Source organism: Passer montanus, unplaced genomic scaffold (genome assembly GCF_014805655.1).
Source record: "Passer montanus isolate IOZ18808 unplaced genomic scaffold, ASM1480565v1 scaffold26, whole genome shotgun sequence".
Taxonomy (NCBI): domain Eukaryota; kingdom Metazoa; phylum Chordata; class Aves; order Passeriformes; family Passeridae; genus Passer; species Passer montanus.
The window spans coordinates 10363169-10382328 of record NW_024367261.1 but is presented as its reverse complement, the minus strand read 5'-3'; the positions used below and the strand labels follow the sequence as shown (position 1 = coordinate 10382328).

The following is a 19160-nucleotide window of genomic DNA, read 5'->3' as shown; positions in this document are numbered from 1 at the left end:
AAATATTTTTATTTTTCTATCTAATAATGTCATAGAATTAGCAGTTTTATGGCAGGGCTTAAAACATATTCTTGCAGTGCTCAATGGTAACACTTCTAAAATAAGAGCAGAGATATTTATATAGGGACTATTACTATGACCATGTTGACTACATACAACAAGTGGAGTATGTGTACAGCATTGCTAACGTATCAAATTTCCCCGAGCAGTTGTTGACCCTCAATAAACAAAGAAATTTAAGTTCCTACGGCAACATGCTGGAATGCTGGTAAAAGCTCAGTAGCATCTATTATTCTTGGGTGTTCTGCTCTCCTTAATACAAAAATCCTGAAGTTCTTAGACTGTTGTGTCTCACCGTGTTGCTGGAATAAGAAGAATGCAGCCACATGTTGCTTTTCATACCAAATGCAGAACTCTTCAGTCCCCTTCTCCTCTGTCACCAATGACCTTGCTTTCTCCAAGGCAACAAGATCCACTAAATCCATACTTGCACTCTGCAAGCAAAATACAAGACACACACCCTACAAACTTTTGGAACTCCAGAAGAGTACCAGGAAAGAAACATTTAACTGAGAACTTTTCCAAGAAAGCATGCAAGTGTTTCAGTGACTGAAAAGATGCCCATGGAATTCTCACTGTCATGAAAAACATCCATCTTCAAATGCTACTGCATGCCGGCATATTGTATGTCTCTAAATTCAGCGGGCCCAGATTGCATTGCTGCTTTTCATTAAAGAACTATAAAAGAAAGCTGTCTATGTAAGGTTCAGATAGTATGTGAAAAATTAATGCATTGAATGATCTAATGTTACTAAGATATTTATACTAAACTACATTTTAGCAGAAATCTGAGATACAGGGAAAATGAAGATATTATCATAATAAAAGAAGTCGGAGTACTAGTTTTGGTCCTGTCACAAATACTTCAGCTACAGTAATTTATGAAAATTACCTTTCCCACAGAATATGACTGTGACTTATTCTTTGTCTTCAAGTATGGCAGTGAATTTATGGACCAGTTAAAAAAATCACTTCCTAGGAAGTATTTTCAGGCTTTTTTTTTAACAATTCCGTAAGCCTTTTTTTCTGAGAAGAGGTTGCTTCCTTTGCCATTTACAGAAAAAAGGTTTTCCTGGTACCAGTTAGCAGAAGGGACTTTCACATAACTTTAAGCAAGTAACTTTAGGCTAGCTTTGAAATTAAAATTTACCCTGTAACTGGTGTTACTGTTTTATGTAGTCCAAGGAACATATGAAGAACGGAGTACAACATCTCAGACGTTGACCATGAAACTACAAAAAAGAAAGCTTACTGCATAATTGCATTTACAGTTATGTACGCTTCTGTTGGCTTTGGTGCATTTTTTAACAGATTTCATCCCATAAGATATGGTAGAACTTTTGTCATTCACTCTTCACAACTTCTTTTGCTCTTCCAAGTACAGGATTCATGGAAAGTTAATGACATGATAAGAGCTAGCTTTATTGTAAGCTTTGTAACCTAAAAAAATAAGAAAAGTGTACCCTCCTATTAATTACAGAAACTGCACACTGTTCCAACTGCATTAATGCAATCCAAATATTTAGCACAAACGTAGGTGTTTTAACTCTGCTCTCTAGAGAAGCAAATCATAAATATTCATATATATGGCTACTCTTATAGGCAGGCTTCAGCTTTTCATTTCAAGTAATTCCACTGCAAAATTCTTTTGCATTTCTTGTATGTTCTGAGCTAACAATTTTAACAAACATAAAATTGTATTATAATCCACCAAGCTGGAAGGACTTGTGGGACCCTACAAATAACTGTTACACAAAAATATTTGGGGGGAGCAGGGGAGAGATCACCCAATTTACATATTTTCTTACCAAAGAATGCAATTCTAGCAATAATTCTTTCATGTCTGCTATTGTGGATTCTTTGCATTAGACTAGTCCTTCTTCTTATCCTCAAATACATATAAATGTGCTCACATGAAGGCCTTCAGTAGACCTTTTATGCAAGATAAACAGACAAACTACATTTCAGTCTGACCTGACATTCTCATGCATTCCATATTTATTTTCTTATTTGTAACAAAGGTTCAATGGAATTTCTTCAACCTTTATAACACCACTAAACTTCAAATGAACTAATCTCTGAAAGACAGACACATAGGTCCCAGCTTTCAAGAAGTATCACAGACTATTTAAAACTTTCAGGAGTTTTGTTCACTTGGGTTTGGCAGAGGTGGAGAAAGGGTGTTAAGTCTACAAAAATGTTCATTACTTCAGAGGTAAAATTTCTCCTGGAGCAGAGCAAGTTGCCAATTAGTGAATAAAACATTATCTTTCAGTAGCTCTTAAGTAAACATATCTCCTATTAATTTTCCTTGTTACTTTACCCTATCTGCAATGTTTAGTTCCTACCTATTTTGCCAGTATCTACTAGAATAATAAATAAAGCCTGGGAAAGTTAGCAAGACAACAAATGTGGGCTTTATACATAGTAACTCATAAATCCAAAGAACATTTCTATTAGATTAATTATTTTCTAGTGTCTGAACAACATGTGCCATTGTCATAAACTCTTAAGTACAGCTTGCTAGAAAACAACCCTGCTAGGTACAGTAGCTTCCCAGTAACAGAACTAACAGAAAATATGTTTGGAAGTTCTAACACAATGCTAGATGGCAATTGTAGTTGGGTGACAAACATTGGCAAACAATTATTTTAAATGTTTGTTGTGCTCCCTGGCTAGCCTACAACTGCTAAAATCCACAAGCCACATCCCACTGAACCATCACTTTGGCTGAACATAAGAATCCCAGGCTGAGGCTAATCTTGTGAGACACAACTTTAGCTCAAGAGCCCAAAACCAAGAGTGATGCACAAAGCCTTCTGGTAACCATAAGGAGAATTCTTATTGAAACATGGAAGTTGCACTTCGCACTTTTGGAGGGAGTTGGAGATTCTTCTATAGTGGCTAAGGTTTTACATTTAACATAGATGGGGAAAATCTTGGTTTGTCAAAAAACCAAAGAGCTCTGCTGGGAAAGAGCTGCTTGTAAAATAAAAATGAGTGTGAGTTTATTATGTGAGTATGCCTGCTTTGATGCATTCCCAAATCTATCATTATCCTTGCCTTGAGCTTAGGGTTAAATGTGAAGTAAAAGAGAAAGCAAGGAAAAACAGCCGTCTGAACATGCTCAACAAATCCTGTATGCCCAGCTTATGCTTAACCCTCCTAAGTTAAAGTATATTACTGATACTTGAGTCCCTATAGCTATTAGATCTTCCCTTTTTAAAACTTAAAATATTGTATGTGAAATAAATGTGATCTAGATGAAAAAGACTTGCTGACACATGCACTCAAGAATAAAAATGTAAAAAACTCACAAAACCCTAACAGTTAAGAAAATGTGGAAGTATACTTACTGAAAGCATACATTCAAAAAATACAGACCTTCCTAATAAGGACAGCAAATCTCAGCTCCCATATGCCACTTATGCAATATAATTTAAAAATAAAATAATTTTAAAAGAGAAGAATACATAAAATATATGTTATATGTACCGGTTGAGGAATTAACAAAAATTAAACAATTAAAACTAAGATACTTTTGCATTTGATGCAGTTATCTACTAAGCTATTAAATACTGGAGTGCTGGTGTTGGCTAGGGTGGAGTTCATTTTCTTCACAATGGCTGGTATGGGGCTGTATTTTGGATTTGTGCTGAGCACAGGGCTGACAATTTAGTGATATTTTTGTTATTGCTGAGCAGGACTTCTGCACATCCAGAAAAGCCAAGGCCTTTTCTGTTTTCCATACTGCCATGCTGGCAATGAATGTGGGGGTGCTTGGGAGGGGACACAGCCAGGAAAGGTGGAGTGACCCCAACTGACCAGAGCAATGTTCCAGACCACACGACATCATGGTCAGTAAATAAAGTGGAGGGAGGAAGGAGGAAGGGGGGGGGACATTTGGAGTGATGGTGTTTGTATTCCCAATTTGTTATATGTGATGGGCTCTGCTCTCCTGGGGATGGCAGAACATCAGGCTGCCCATGGAAAGCACTGAATTAACTTATTGTTTTCTTTTGCTTTTCCTATTAAACTGTCTTTATCTCACCTGTGAGTTTTCCAGCTTTTACTCTAAATACTCTCCCCAGTGCTGCTGGTGGGGGAGTGAGCAAGCGGCTGCACAGAGCTTGGCCACTGGCTGAGGTTAAACCAGGACAACTGGATAGAGGAAAAGATGGTATGCCTCTTCCAAGAGAAATAACAACACCTAACAGTGGTCACAGCAGCGAGGTCTGAGAAACTGCTGAGCTAGCCCTCCCCCTCAAGAGGCAAAAGACAAGAACTCTCACGCTGAGCTGGGAGCATTCAACAGCAGCAAGGGGATCTGCTAACATTCCCCAGGAGGCTCAGGTACCTGCCACCTTACAATTCACTCCTGCACAACAGGATGGGATTCTTTCTGCCCCAGTCACCAAACCTGATACTTCCTTATATCTGCTAATGCTGTACATCTGTTTATGCCATATGATGGGGTCATCCTGTCACTACAGAGTCCAGAAACTTATATGATAAAGTACCACTAAGATTATATTTATCTACAGGAAATAATAAAACAATTTTAAGCTGATGAAAGTCAAAGAAAATTTCAAATAAGCCAGCTCTCTAACTTCATTCAAGTAGGGACTGAAACAAGGACAAGAGGGTGGGAGTGTGCATATGTAGTGTTTTCAGTTATCCCTATAGATAAGACCCTCAAGGAGAAAAGAAACAAAGAGAGAAATCAATCAAATAAGCAAGGTCATTCTAACTATATATGTTACACAGACAACTTTCAAGATTAAAGGTCTTTTCTTCTCTGCCTCTCTCCAGTTTGATGCAGTCTAAATGGTCAGTGCTTGTAGCAAGATTTTCCAACTACCTTGCAAGCAATGCAGTTCGCATGTTCTCCCAGCATTACACCCCAACAGTTGAGTGCACAAGCCAAGTAAGTGTTCCTACAGGCTACAAGTACAATTAAGGGACCCCTTTAAAAAGTATGTCCCACAACACAACGACATGTGAGACAATTTGAACAATTAATGTGGTAATAAAAACCAGAAAAGACAAGATTGTCATATCAGATGACATGGGAATATGAAAGGCGAAAATAATCCAACTCTACACATAAAGCAAAACCAAAAAAATTATTTGGGACTTCATCCAGAACATGCCATAACAGATTACTTACTTGTTAACATATTTCCTTTAATAACTTCTCTTAGATTTGACAAGTTTCTGAGTAAGCCTGCCTAGGTTTTCAACTGGGGACAGTTTCACTAAAGCTCCAGTCACAAAAATAAGATCAGATGACCAAGATAATCATAATTCATCATAGCCAAGGGTCATCATCAGTCTGGCATGGCCCTACACTTCAAAACTGAGCTGGTGTTGTGCTGGACATCATGACTGTTAGAATACTGACTTTTAGTACATATCCCACCTAAGCCTCCGTCCTCTGAGGCCAAGCTTTGGCAAGATCATCCTGACATCCTGACTTCATTCAGATATCTTTCAGGAAATATTAACAGCACTTACTGCAGACCAGTTTATTGGAATAGTCTGCATTTATCCTGATCACATCATAGTCTTTGTATAGTGTAACACTTGTGAAACTGAAGTCAATTTAAGATAGTAGGTCAGAAGCTGAAAGCTGTATTTTCAGATCAAGCAAGAAAATTTTGTAAAGGAACAAGAAAGAGATTGATTTTGTCAAATAGTGTCTCACAACATCAGAAGCAACAGAAAGTAATGGTATATGGTATCTATAAAACACGGTGGCAGGGGGAGGGCGGGGAGAGGGAAGACAATGAAATTATGGCTAAAATGAACTTACTTGATTTTACTGAAGACGATGTCAACATCTGTGGTTGTCACATTCTTCCCATCTATGATATTGCAGTCCTTACATAGCTTTGACCAGTTCTTCCCATGCATTTCTTTTCCTGTGGCTCTCGTATCACCATGGACGGCAAATTTTCTAAAGGCCTCTTCCAGAGCACTTATTTCTCCTGCCGTAGCTCCCTCATGGGAGTTTGATTCTGAGGATAACCGTTTTGCTGGTTTTGCTGATTTTTCAGCCATTGTGCTACAAAGAAAAGGAGGGTAAACTTATCGCATTAATTTGCACTAGATTACTTTCTGTCAATCTACATGCTAGAATTCATGTCACATAGGAAGTCCATATGAAGAATAAATAGTCTATAAAGTTAGAAAGAACTCACTACCCTCCACCATCAAAAATCAGTGTAAACAGAGAACTCTGCTCATCTGGGAAAAAAAATTCTAGCGCATAAAAAAAAAAAAGGGTACAGCAAGAAACTAGGGACACAAATCTAGTTTCACCATCATTACATCAGCCATCAAAAGAACACTTAATACTTGCTCCTTTTTTTTTTCTTAAATGGCAATCATCACAGTCACTCTGTTGATTTGAACAGAAGTATGCCCTTTACACTGTAGGCATTACTATGTACTTGTATTTCTGAAGGAAAAATAAAGATCCCTTTATTTTCTGGACTTCAACTTAATTTTTCAGAAAAAAAAAATTGTAAGTATTTTTGAAACACAACAAAAATATTAATGTTAGAACCCTTATGTTACATTATGTAAGGGCTAACAAGTACAAGACAAGTCTCTCTTGTTATCCAGACCATTTATCTCTCAAGTTTATGCCCAAAGAACTGCAGCTGAGAAATTCATTTGGAATGGACATATCCATGATGGAGGCATACTGAGAAGGGATGTCATTACTGCAGACAAGAACTTTCAGACTACTCCAAATACACATAGTTTAGGTTTGCCTTTTCAATGAAACCTTAAACTCTGCAACAGAATACTATTTTCAGGTGTCTTCACAAAAAAACCCCACACTCAAGTGCCAGAAGCACGTCATAGAAACCTTTGTCTTCTGCCCAGGCACTCTTTGCATAGCAGAAGTAAGGCACAAAAAGCCTAGGGACTAAAAGGCCTAGGGACTAAAAAGCCTAGGCACAGGGCACACTGCCTGCCTGCTCCAACAAGCTGCACACAGACTGACACCACCATCACATCGGTGGTGCTGTTACAAATTTTTAACCCATAAAGAGACGGTTAAAGTATCAGAAATCTGGCAAATGTCAGATTAGGGCTGGAAAGCCCATCATACTTACCCAGCCTTTCTTCTAAAGCTCCAGCTGTGTGTGGGATGTGATTAACATATGCAGAGATGGGTAGGTATTTCTAGTTAAGGTTTTATTTCCTCATCAGACAGGAAGTTCTTTTGGTTTATATACTGTACATCAGTGCGCCTCAGCACGGGAAAGGGTTCTAAAATTCTCTCTCTTCCTATACTGTTTAAATTCTGACACTCAAACAAACATGACATACCCTTCCCTGCACAATGTAACAGAACTAACCATAGCTGCTTGCTACGCAGCAGTTATTGTCGAGGTTTTTGATTAGAAAGAATCTTTTAATTAAAAACATACTAAAAGGACCTCTGTCCTTCACACTTGACCAAACACAGCATGGTCAAAGCACTACTGCCTTTTTTGAAAACATGTAAATGCTTAAATAAATCCCTTGTTATATCTTAAGCCAGGGGATCCTTCTGTTCTGTTTACACAGTCAGCACATGTTTTGGCCAACAAACCAAAATGCTAAATTAAAATTATTATGACAGAAATTTAATAACTGTAGACTGCGAATTGTATGTGCACCTATGAAATAAAAAGTGAAGTACAGAGGGGGGGAAAAAAGAGTTTGAATATGTCAAGTTCATTAAAAAGTTTAAAAACTAACCAATTCCCATTTCTATTTCCTTTGCATTCTGCTTATTGTCCAAAGAGGAATTTTACCTCAAAAACCTTATCTGAAAGCATCCCAACACTGAAACTCTAAAACAAAAATGTGCAGTAAATTAAATGCTACTGCAAACATTAAGACACACATATTTTCACCAAAATGTGTCCAGATGAAATCTTCTGTTTCATCAGGATACATTCTTTTGCCACCAAAACAGAAGTAAAAGAACATAAGAAAAACCAAAAAAAACCCCTATTGACCTAACGTATACAACAGAGTATTTAATTAAAAATCAGATCATGAAGATCTATGATGTACCTCTACATTCAAGAAAGCTTGACTTCCAAAAGCAGAAGTCTCTTCCAAGCTTGTAGCATTTCAAATCAACTGGAGCTAAAATAGAGAGCCAGAAATTTTCCAAGCTAATATTAACTGGCTAGAGAAAGAGAGTACAGATCAGCAAAAAACAAAGTCTGCGTAGGATATTAAAAACCAAAGTTACCTCCGTATGCAAGAAACAGGATACGAAAAGGTGAAAATTTTCAAAGGTAAGGTATGCATGATTTCCATCAGTTTGTAATTCTATCTTGTAGCAAATAAACTTCCCAAAAAATTTTCAGGGATAGCTCCTGCTTGCTCTTAGCAATTCTCTTAGGAAGCTATACCCAGAGTGAGTATAGATACAACAATAGCACAGTTTACAAACTATAAAGAAGAGAATATCTGTGCCATTCTGTGTCTTCTGAAATTGCAAAATATAACCACGTGCCTACATTTTTAAGTATCTCCTGAACAAAATCTTTCCTTAACCAGTGTCAGTGCCTTGCTGGCCAATTGCTTAATGATTTGTTGTGTATAATCATAAATCAACTTTGCACAGCACAGCAGAATCATGTTTTATTATCTTATGCAGTCTTTAATATGATAGCTGTATCAACTGAAAGAATTTTTTACTTATTTTCAGTAGCTAATAAATTTAAACTTTATAAACTTGCTATAGGAAAAATGCTCAGGAACATATTTGGCCTTCAGAAAGATAGCTCCATACTAACTTCTCTCACTCATTAATAAATGAATTTTGTATTGGGGTTTTTTGACTTGTTCTGGATCAGGCAGAACAGACACACTACAGAAAAGGCTTTAGTTTTGAATGGTGAAATCTGGTATGCAAAACAGACTCATTTCAAATAAATCCTTGCCATCTAAAGCGGAAAGTCAAGGAGAGATTAAAACCAGGGCTCTGCTGTGGTTGCCAAATATTATTACGGACACTCCTTGTTGAATCATAATTACAGTTTAATTGTTAAAATCCTATGTAATAGCATGAAATATATTAAAAAGAAGCTACCTGGATTTATGAAAAAATTATCTAGTCTCAATTTAAATTTTTCTTTCTTAACACTACAAACAACACAGTGTGAAGAGAACTATATTTGCTAACATACTATAATTAGAAGGTAAAGAACTGCACAACATAGGATATAAAATTAAGACTTTGAATGGGGCCAGCTCCTTCAACCTTTTTTAGTGATTAGAGATAAGGAAGGAGAACATGTCATGTTGAAGAAATGATCTCTCAAACAGAAATAAAGAATATGCTATTTGACAAAAATTCAACACCAAATGCTGTTCTGAGTCTTCCTTACCCTTTTTCCCTGGACAAAGGAATCAAAAGGTGCTTGGTACATTCTGCTAGAAGTAAAGATTATGAGTAAGTTGGGGCAGGACCACAGTAAGAAGATAAGCGAAAGACAAAAGAAAGTGATTACTCTAGAATACCAACTATAAAATACAGTAAAACAAAATTAAGCCACTGTTGAAAAACATGAGCTGTATAGATGCCGACTACAACAATTACTGCTAACCAAAGAAATGCCTTTCATCACCATCCAAAAAGTCAAATATGTATACAATTAGGCAATGCCAATTTCCAGTCAGCAGAAAGAAGGCCGGACTGCCATCAATACAATCCTCCCAAATACTGCATGCTCCAAGCTAGCAGGTCCACATCACCAAAAGTAGCCAGACAAGCAAGAGGTACAAGCAGATGCTAGAGTTTAGGAGGTTTGCAAAAGAACAACTATTCTCCAAAAAAATGGAGTTTCAGAAACCCACTGAATACTTAGACAGTTAGGTGCTGTGTTATGAACTGCTATGAAAGTGCAGATCCATGTTCTCAGCACATGCCTGAGCCATTAGAAAAAGTTTTCTAATATCATCAAACTTCCTTTTAGCCAGAGACTAGAAGATATGCTCATCTGCAGACAGATAGCTGGGAGGCCTCCACTAGATAAAGTCACTTATTAACCTGGATTCTTGCATAAAAGATGGGACAAGAAGTAAATGTTTCTGTGAATTTCAGTTGTCAATTTCTAGAGCTGTGTGAATAACCAAAGCCTCAGTACTAACCAGCTGCCGACTCTACCGAAGGATTTATATTAATTTACACTCTTTCACTTATCCACACCCTCTCCAGGTGTCAACAAACTGCAGGAGTTCTGGTATAGTGTTGATTTAAATTTGTGGGAATTGCTCTTACAACTAATCTAACTCTAAGCAGCAAGAAGACTCACTAAGTCCCAGAGTATTTTTTCCAACAATTTCAGAAGCTTATGCAACTCTGAAGATGCATGTATCCTAACAGGTAAAAATTCACCACTGCACCTTTACTACACCATCCCTGACAACTAATTAATGGCTTATTTGCTCACCAGAAAGCTTAATACCTGTAACACAAATTATTATCACTGCCATGCCATGAATAGGGAAACCAAAGGAGTGGGACGACGAAACATGTCTGTTCTGTTCTGCAGTATTCAGAACATCATAAGGACCCTGGGACCTATATTCTACACTACTTTAATTATTACAGTCACATAAAGCAGATACATGAGTGTAATGACTACTCTAAGAGCCAACATTCTCTGATGTGATAAAGGAAATAAAATATATTCTCACTAGCTGCAAATCTATTAAACCCCTTTAGGATCTCCACATAAAAAACCTATTTTCTAAAAACAAAATAAAAAAAATTATATAAATATAAATAAAACACACACACACATTACAGAATCACAGAATCAGTAGATTGGAAAAGACCTTCAAGATCATCAAGTCCAACCCATGCCCTAACACCTCAACTAAACCATGGCACCGAGTGCCACCCCCAGTCTTTTTTTAAACACATCCAGGGATGGTGACTCCACCACCTCCGCAAGACCATTCCAGAACTTTATGACTCTTTCCAAGAAAAACCTTTTCCTAATATTCAACCTATATTTCCCTTGGCATAGCTTAAGACTGATACACATATCAGCAGGATACAAAAATCTGAATGCCTATTTTTTTGTGCTATACCATGTACTTTTTCATCCGCTTTGTCTGGCTCACCTCTAATAGCTTTCATCTGCAGGAAGTTTTAAACAGTATTAAAAAACAGTTTTAATGGAAGTCATCTCACAACATCAACTGCCATGGAAACAAATATGAGTGTAACTGTATAACACAGAACAACAGACTAGAACATTACAGCATTATTACAGCCTCAGATACATTCACATTAATGAAAAAGGCAGTGTATTTTTCAACTGTTCATGCTTTAGAATACTTATCAACCAAGAATTTGCTAAAATTAGGTCAAAAGTCTAGTGTGAATTAAGGGAAACTTCCAATTCACACATTTAAAGAGCAGAATCATTCAAGAATCAAGCAGACCTCTGACTGCTAAGACTGATGAATTTTCAGAATTCAACAGCACAACGGCACAGCTGCAATGCAATAATGGTACTGCTAGCATCTCCTCTTTCCTGTAACACTCACCTTTGCCCAGGCCAGCCTTATTTCTCAGGTGTAATACTCACCTCCAGCACAACCCGCAACACGACAGCACAAAGTTATGTTTACAATGATCATCAAGGCCATCATCTAGCTAGGAAATAGTCTGCAGTGTAAATTCCTCAGGCTCCTGAAACCTAAAATGCACTATCTGTTCAGGGTCTCAATCTTAGCCCTGATACCTCCCTAATTTCTTAATCCTTTCTACCATACACCCCAGACAACTAGTTTTATATGTTCAGTGTTATCTGTTTTTACCTTCCATTCTCCTGCTCATTTTTAATGCCCACCAAGTCTTGGTAAGCCTGCAGGTGCTTAGGGCACAATTTTTATCAGAATCTGTTACTGCACTGTTGGTAAAACCCATCCAATGTACCACAAGCAGTTGCCATCCAAAATTTCTTAAGACCTTCTAGCCAATCAAAGTAAAAAAGAAAGCAACTTTTCAATGAGCACAGGAGGTGTTATTTCTATGAGTTAATTGAGTGCATAATGAATTATGAAACTGTGCAAGGCATTTGGATTTGCCTGACTGCATCTGGTTTATTTTAGTACTTGATCCATCTTCTCCTTGTTATAAAAGCTTAACAAAATTGCAATGAAAGGGAATTCTCATTTATTTTCCCTCTGTAATTATTTATGCCAAATAAAAACAGCGGAGACAAAGTACAGCAGAAGGAATCTTTTTCCCACATTTCTGCATAAACATTCAAGCTTAGGGAAGGACAAACAGATGGAGATATGCAACATCCTCCTAATAAAAAGCAATGCTGTAGACCGCTCTTAAAGCTTCCCCTAAGCTTCCTTCACAGCTACCTGCAGGAACCAGAGTTGAAACATTTCTCTTCAGAGATCTGCTCTGACTATATTTCTCCACATGTGATGCTGAAGTGAATGACAGCCATCCATTTTCCCTAGCATATAAAACAGAAGGCAAATGAGCAGAGATCACTGCAAAGCTAACAAATCTATCTACAGTTAACCCATCTTTACCTAAAGAAAATGAAATCCTTTTGCAGGCTTTATGAGGAACTGCATATAGCTGAACCTCAAGTTCTCTTAACAATATATGTGAATTTAGCACTATGGACAAGGGCAAGGCTGGCCAGATCATGCAGATACGTTTAGACCTTCAGCAGGACACACACAGAGTAACACAAAAGGTACCTACTGGTAGGTACCAGGTAACCTGCCCAATGTTTCTCCTCAGCAAAACAGTATTTCAGACTGTGAACATATGCCATCACATATGCCATTAAAGGACCTAACTTAGAAAACGTGTTTTCCAGCACAGAGATTATTTTGACTGCTGACAAATTATTGTTACTGTTGTATTTCTAAAAACTATTGCTATTCAGCTAGTTACTTCTACAATGTTGCTTGAAATACAAAACTAAGTTTAGCTCTTAGTAAATTACACTCCTCCATTTCAAAGAACCACTTCATAAATATCACCTCCTTATATAAACAAAGCATTTGTACAAAGACACACAAACCTTTATCGGTAACAGATCCATTGCAACTTATTTCTTTCAAAAAACATGTTCACCTGACAACACTTAAAACTACACAAAAATTCTCTATCTAGCTAACTCTTAACTAGCTCCACAATATCCTGTAATACCACTTACAGGATACTTACACAAGGTTTTAACTATGAAGATAAAAGCATAAATAAGGCATCCACAACATAGACATGTACTGGTAAACCCTTATTATGCTTTTTTTTCATCATGCCACTTCTCCATTTGAGAGCTCCACTTTCTAAGTACTCATCCTAACCTCTGCCAGGCTGCTATCACTGGTAGATGAATAATCTGGACACAAACACTCTGCAATTTCATACACAAGCCAGTGTCTAGAACTGCCTTCACAGTAGAAAGTGAATATGACACCAATTAAAGAACGACGAGACTCAAGTGTTTAGATGAGGTATTTTTTCATGGTGTATCAAAAAAAGACTTCGAATCACAGATCCAAAAAGAGTGGAAGACAACAGCTGCTCTCCACAGTAGTCACACAATTAATTTACAGCTCCAAATAACACGCTGGGCCTGTCATCACTTTAGGATTAGTTGAGTACAGGTTCCACTACGATTGTAGAGCTTGCTTAGCCTCACTTCTTCATTGTACATTGTATCCTCCCACCACCCACACCCAGACCAGACTTTACTTGGAACTTCCACAGAACCCTTTCAAAATATTTCTGGAAAAGCCATGAGTAAGGAAGATCCACTCCATGAAAGCGGATCAAAGATTGTACAGAAAGATCACTTCAAACTCCATTAAGATGGGGGACTTTGAGTACCACCCATAAGTAAAAGTATCTAGAGAATCAACTATTGGCAGGGACAGAATTAAATCTAAGAAAAACTGAGCTAACAGAGATTCAAAAGCATTGTAAGATTTAGTAGTCACAAAGCACCGCCTCTGATCAAAGAAAGGAAGATGATACAAGAGATGCAAAATCATGAGACAAGATGTTTCACCATAAGACACTTTACAAATTACATTGGTGGAATTCTTGAGAGATCCAAATACTTCTGCAGAGAAACTGAATCACCTACCAAAGGGCTCTTTACCACCAAAGATCTCAAAAAACTCAACACTTGAAAATTCAGGCTACACCTATGCAAATTAGAAATACGACTTCCTTATGAAGAGACAATAAACCATATCAGGTACTAAAGCTAACTCCCAAGAATAGCTGCAAATACTTCACATCCTTATGTTGGCACATTAGACTGCCTTTAATACAGAAGATATATTTAGTCAAGTATCTCTGAAAGACAGAATTTTACCAAATCTAAGTTATTGCTCTTGGGTAACTAACTCCATATAACCAATACATGAATCAGGTTAGACTGTCTAAAGATCCGTTATGTTTTTAAAATCTGCAACTTCACTTTTGTCTGAATCCAGGAAAATAAACTAACCATTAAGAACAGATTTTTTGCAACCACCCACAGCCTGGTCCAAAATAAGAAGGGAAATACTTTGCTAAATCAGTAAGTTCTTTCACATCTATAAGCGCTTCTAAGATGAAATATTTGGGTACTACTCTTTCCAATAGTCAAATCAGAAGAGACAGGCCGAAAAAGGTTTTTAAACTAAACAGTGTCATCAACAATGGAAAAAGAATTTTGTGACCAAGATGTCTTAGCATTTGCACTACTACTGCAAGAATTTTCTTAGCATTGATCCATTTAAGAAATTGAACTAGGACTGCAACCCTCAGAGACTCAAGCAAAAACTGTTATCTCATTGATTTTTTTTAATTTCAAGTTTCTCTGTGCTCATTTTGTCAAATGCTCCCAATATATGAACACTGACACAGAAGCATATTCCTGGGATTAGCCAAACTGATAAAAAATTAATATGATTATTTAAAACAGTAACATTGCAGATTCATTTTTATCATTTCATCAGCCACATAATGCATTGAACCTTTAATCTGTAAACTTTTGGTTGCCACCTCTTGGGTTTCCCTCCAGGACAAGGAAAACTCATACCACAAATGCAGGACACTATGAGATAGGAGAAGGGTGAGGAGGAAAAGAAAGAAGGAACCTTGAGACAACGAGCAAGAGTAAGAGCCTGAGCTTCTCCACAGCTGCCTCAGAGTCCTGACAGAGTTAAGAATCCCTCTTAGCAGCAGCAAAATGAATTGCCTACCCACCACATATAACAACTAACAATAAAAAAAAACTTCCTAGCTGTTTTGATGGACATACCACTGTGAGCCAAGAAAACTGAGTAGCATAGAATCAGTCTGTTCTGCTCTGTCAGCACTTGAGATAAACACCCACTCAGGAAGAGTGTCCTGAAACCTGAGCAGGATACGCATACTTGTCCTGTAACACATGTACAGTCCCATGGTACTTAAAGACCTTATTTATATAGGGGTATTTTACCAGTGACATCCTTTCACTGTACAGTTCTTTTCATCACTATTCCAAAGTATCCCAAAAAACAGCCTACAATGAAATGGGAAATTCTTGCAATACTTCTATGTATGGGCAATTTGGGAAATGTCTTTTAGCTGAAGGTGTAGTTATTATTATGTATTTTTGGGGGGGGGGGGGGGGGGGGGGTTAGGCACATGAGGGAGAAGAGATGAAGAAAGAGCTAGAACAGCTTACAGAAAACATTGAGGAAAAGGAAAAAGAACATGAAATACAGGAAAAACAGTATTTTCTGGTACAACTGGAATTTGAAATGAAACTCCATTTCAAAATTTTAAAATATTACCTTAGATTTAAAAAACTGTAAAAATTAGATTGTCTGAAGAGAAATTTTTTCATATGGGTTGATGTAGATTTTTTACCTTAGTTTTCAGCATTTTGTCAAGTTAGATGTATTTCAAAATCCCCCAAACCCAAGCCATTCTCATGCCCTAACGATAACCCTTAGAGAACAGTGGCAATCTTACATTAAGTTCTACAATTCCCATTGCTCTTACACAAGAATGAGAAAGTACACAGCTGGATAATGCACACACATACCAATGTATCCTTCTTAACATCAGCCTGATTTCTCTTTTGCACCACTCACAGCTCTTTGTTCTTTATTTTGGATCATAATATTTAGGGGGCCATGCCCAAGTTTTAGTTCCATTATACTGGACTTAACACATTAGTAAAGGTCCCCGACCACAGCTTCCAGACACTATGGCAATACAAACAGTAAGCAAAATATTTCCTTTCACCTAACTGGCAGAGACTTCTAGAAGTACTTACCTCCACAGTAGTCATGCCAGTACAGCAGAGAAAGAGTAGGTGTTGAAATTATATACCTGCATTTAATTTCAGTTAGGCACAGCATAAAAATGGGTTTCAGAGGGGAGACAAAAAAAAAATGTTGCTGCTTACTAAAGAGAATCCATTCCATTTATGCAAGCCTACAAGCAGTATGCACGTACAAATAAAAAATTAAAAAAAAAATTACATGATTGAATGACTCACTATGCCACAGAATGACTGCTCTTGTTGTAATATATGAACATATAAAGATAGATGTTTGTGAGTATGGTCACATCCTCACACTCGAGATTTAGATAATAAAAGTGCGTAAAGCAAGAAAAACATCTGATATTATTTTATTTTGTATTTTAGCTTATCACCTGAAAGCAAGTTGTAAGGTTAAACATTGCATGGCTTATTCTCTGAAGTGCTATGAGATATATTGGGTAAAATTAATTGCTTTTACCTATAATGAGAATACTTACCTTAACATAAATTGACATAACTAACTGCCTCACTCCTTGAAAGACTCTTATTTTATTTTTTCAAATTAAAAAGACTCTTATTTTATTAAGCTCAAGAAAAAAGCAGCAAAACCAGTTTCTACCATACATACCAATACCACTACCAAATAGCAAATTAATATAAAAATACCAAAACCACTACAATCACACAGCTGCCTTGAGAAAGTAACTGGAATAAATACATCTACTATAAAAATTAAATAAAAGACATGTTTTTTTCAACACAGTTAAGCCACAGATTAAATATGACAGAGAAAGAACTACTTGCTGGATGTGTATTTCCGTTTATAAATATCTTTTCTTAGATTTACAAGGGTCAAGTGCAAGCATTGCAGGAGATTCCTATGTGAACTTTATCTGCAATTTGATCCTTGCATGGGAGACTGCTAAGCATTACACTGTACTATAATTTAATACTGGACATACACTTCAGCAGTTACAAATGATGGACTATTTAAAAGCATGTAACTGTGCCCCAGAAATGTACATAGGCATTCAAAATAGCATTTTATTTTGGATTGGGGAGATGAAAGGTCAAGTTGGGATAAGGTCTCCAAAAACATAAAGAAGTGGCTCATCAGTAAAGGATTAAAAAAATGGCCATTGCCACTTAAAAAATAAGTTGTATAGGTTCGATAAGCAGTAATGCTATTTTAAGCCTAAAGCTATTGAAGTGTACAGGTATCTCTTTGGTTTTCCCCAAAGTTTTCACAGCACTAGAGGGGAGAAAACCCCATACCTTAATGTTTTACTATCATGCTAACCCTTTCCAACCCACCTAAAACATGCTATTTAATGATGCTAACTGAGAAAACAGCAGGACGGCTCAGTAAAAGACAGTCTCACATCATGTGTTTCATTTCAGGCTGGGGTTTGGTTTGCTCCTCCTCTTTCTTTTTTTCAATAAACATGAGGAGTTATGCAACCCTCTGTAAAATCCTAAAAAAAACCTGTCCCCTCCCAAACCTACCCTTTGTAGAGCCTGCAAAACATGAACAGGGAAACTGGTTGGCAGCAGCATCTCCTACATGATTGGAATCTGTCAGTGTTTAAGATGCTATTCGCATGTGCATTCAGCACCTCGTAGCATACTCCCAGCTCCCCTTTGGAATAATCTCACCAATGTCCAAGGGCTTTTACCGGAGACTGGAGAAATATTTGTTACCGCTGGTGATCTGACAGGGGAGGGGTCGTACTTATTTTCAAACGAGCTAGCCAGGGTTACAGATTAAAACACAGGATTTTGTCTTGTCCTTGTTTTCCATCCCGGCGTACATGGCTGCATACCTACGGGTATTACCCCGGAGGCGCTAAACGGTCTCCCACATTTGATGCTGGTTTTGTGGAGGACGCTATACAGCAGCGGCTCTTGAAGACGAAGCCCCTCCAGCTACCGCTTGGGGATTTCAAGAAAGAGGGGGAAAAAAAAAAAAGAAATAAAAAAAAAGAAAAGAAACGGCAAATAGCCTCTCCTCATCGGTCTCCATAAAAGGGGGCCGCTGCCTCCGCACGAGCGCACCAAGCAGCAGCAGCTGCGGCGGCCGAGCTTTGTTGTTGACTGCGGAGCGTTTGGTGTGTGTGCGCAAGGTGGCTCCTTCCCGGCTCCTGCAGGAGCCGCCCGCGGCCGCCCGCAGCCAGCCTCCAGCATCGCCCAGCCACGGACCTGCTACCGCCGGGAGCCGGGAAGCCGCCCCGGTCCCACGCTGGCTGCGGCCGCGCGTCCCTCCTCGATGGCGATCGGGGGACGCGGCTGCAGAGCCTATTCCCACGGCAGGAAAGGGCGTGCAGCCCCTCGCCGAGTCCCGCTCCCCGCCAGTCCCTCGTCCCCGCTCTCGGAGGGGAGCACAGAACATCGGGGGACAGCACGGAGGTGAATCCCAAGGAGAGACACGGCACCGCCGCCCGCAGCCCCCCGCGGGCGTTACATAACGGCGGCGGCTGTGCCGGGCTGGGCTCGGGCGTCCCTCCGGTGGGGGCTGGCACCGGGAAGGGACACCGGAGCCGCCAGACCCCCGGCAGCGCCTCCACCGCCCCCTCCCCTCGCGCCATCGGCAGCCGAGCTGCGATCGATTAGCGGCGCGATGGGAAGCAGGGAGCGGACAGGGCACACGGCACGCACCCCACCCACCCACCCCGGCGGAGCGGTGCTCGGCCGGCCCGGGAGCGGCGCCCGCGCACTCACCGCCAGCTGCGGAGGGCGGCAGGTCTGGCGGGGCTGGCGGAGCTCCGTGCGGCG

The 19160-nt window shown here is 38.8% G+C and overlaps 1 protein-coding gene across 2 annotated transcripts in view; it reads right to left on the bottom strand.

The window, feature by feature from the left end:
• The window catches only part of LOC120503477 (tubulin polymerization promoting protein), a 61747-nt gene extending 42593 nt beyond the window's left edge, over positions 1 to 19154 (bottom strand). The window contains exons 1-2 of one of the 2 annotated variants that reach the window (XM_039711985.1): positions 19107 to 19154; positions 5876 to 6127 (exon numbers count right to left, since the gene is read on the bottom strand). In XM_039711985.1, coding sequence (XP_039567919.1) covers positions 5876 to 6123 — 248 coding nt within the window. In that variant the 5' untranslated portion in view covers positions 6124 to 6127; positions 19107 to 19154. Of the gene's footprint in view, positions 1 to 5875; positions 6128 to 7190; positions 7357 to 19106 lie in introns of those variants that run through there. The other variant, XM_039711986.1, reaches the window with a different exon arrangement.
• Between the last annotated feature and the right edge of the window lie 6 nt (positions 19155 to 19160).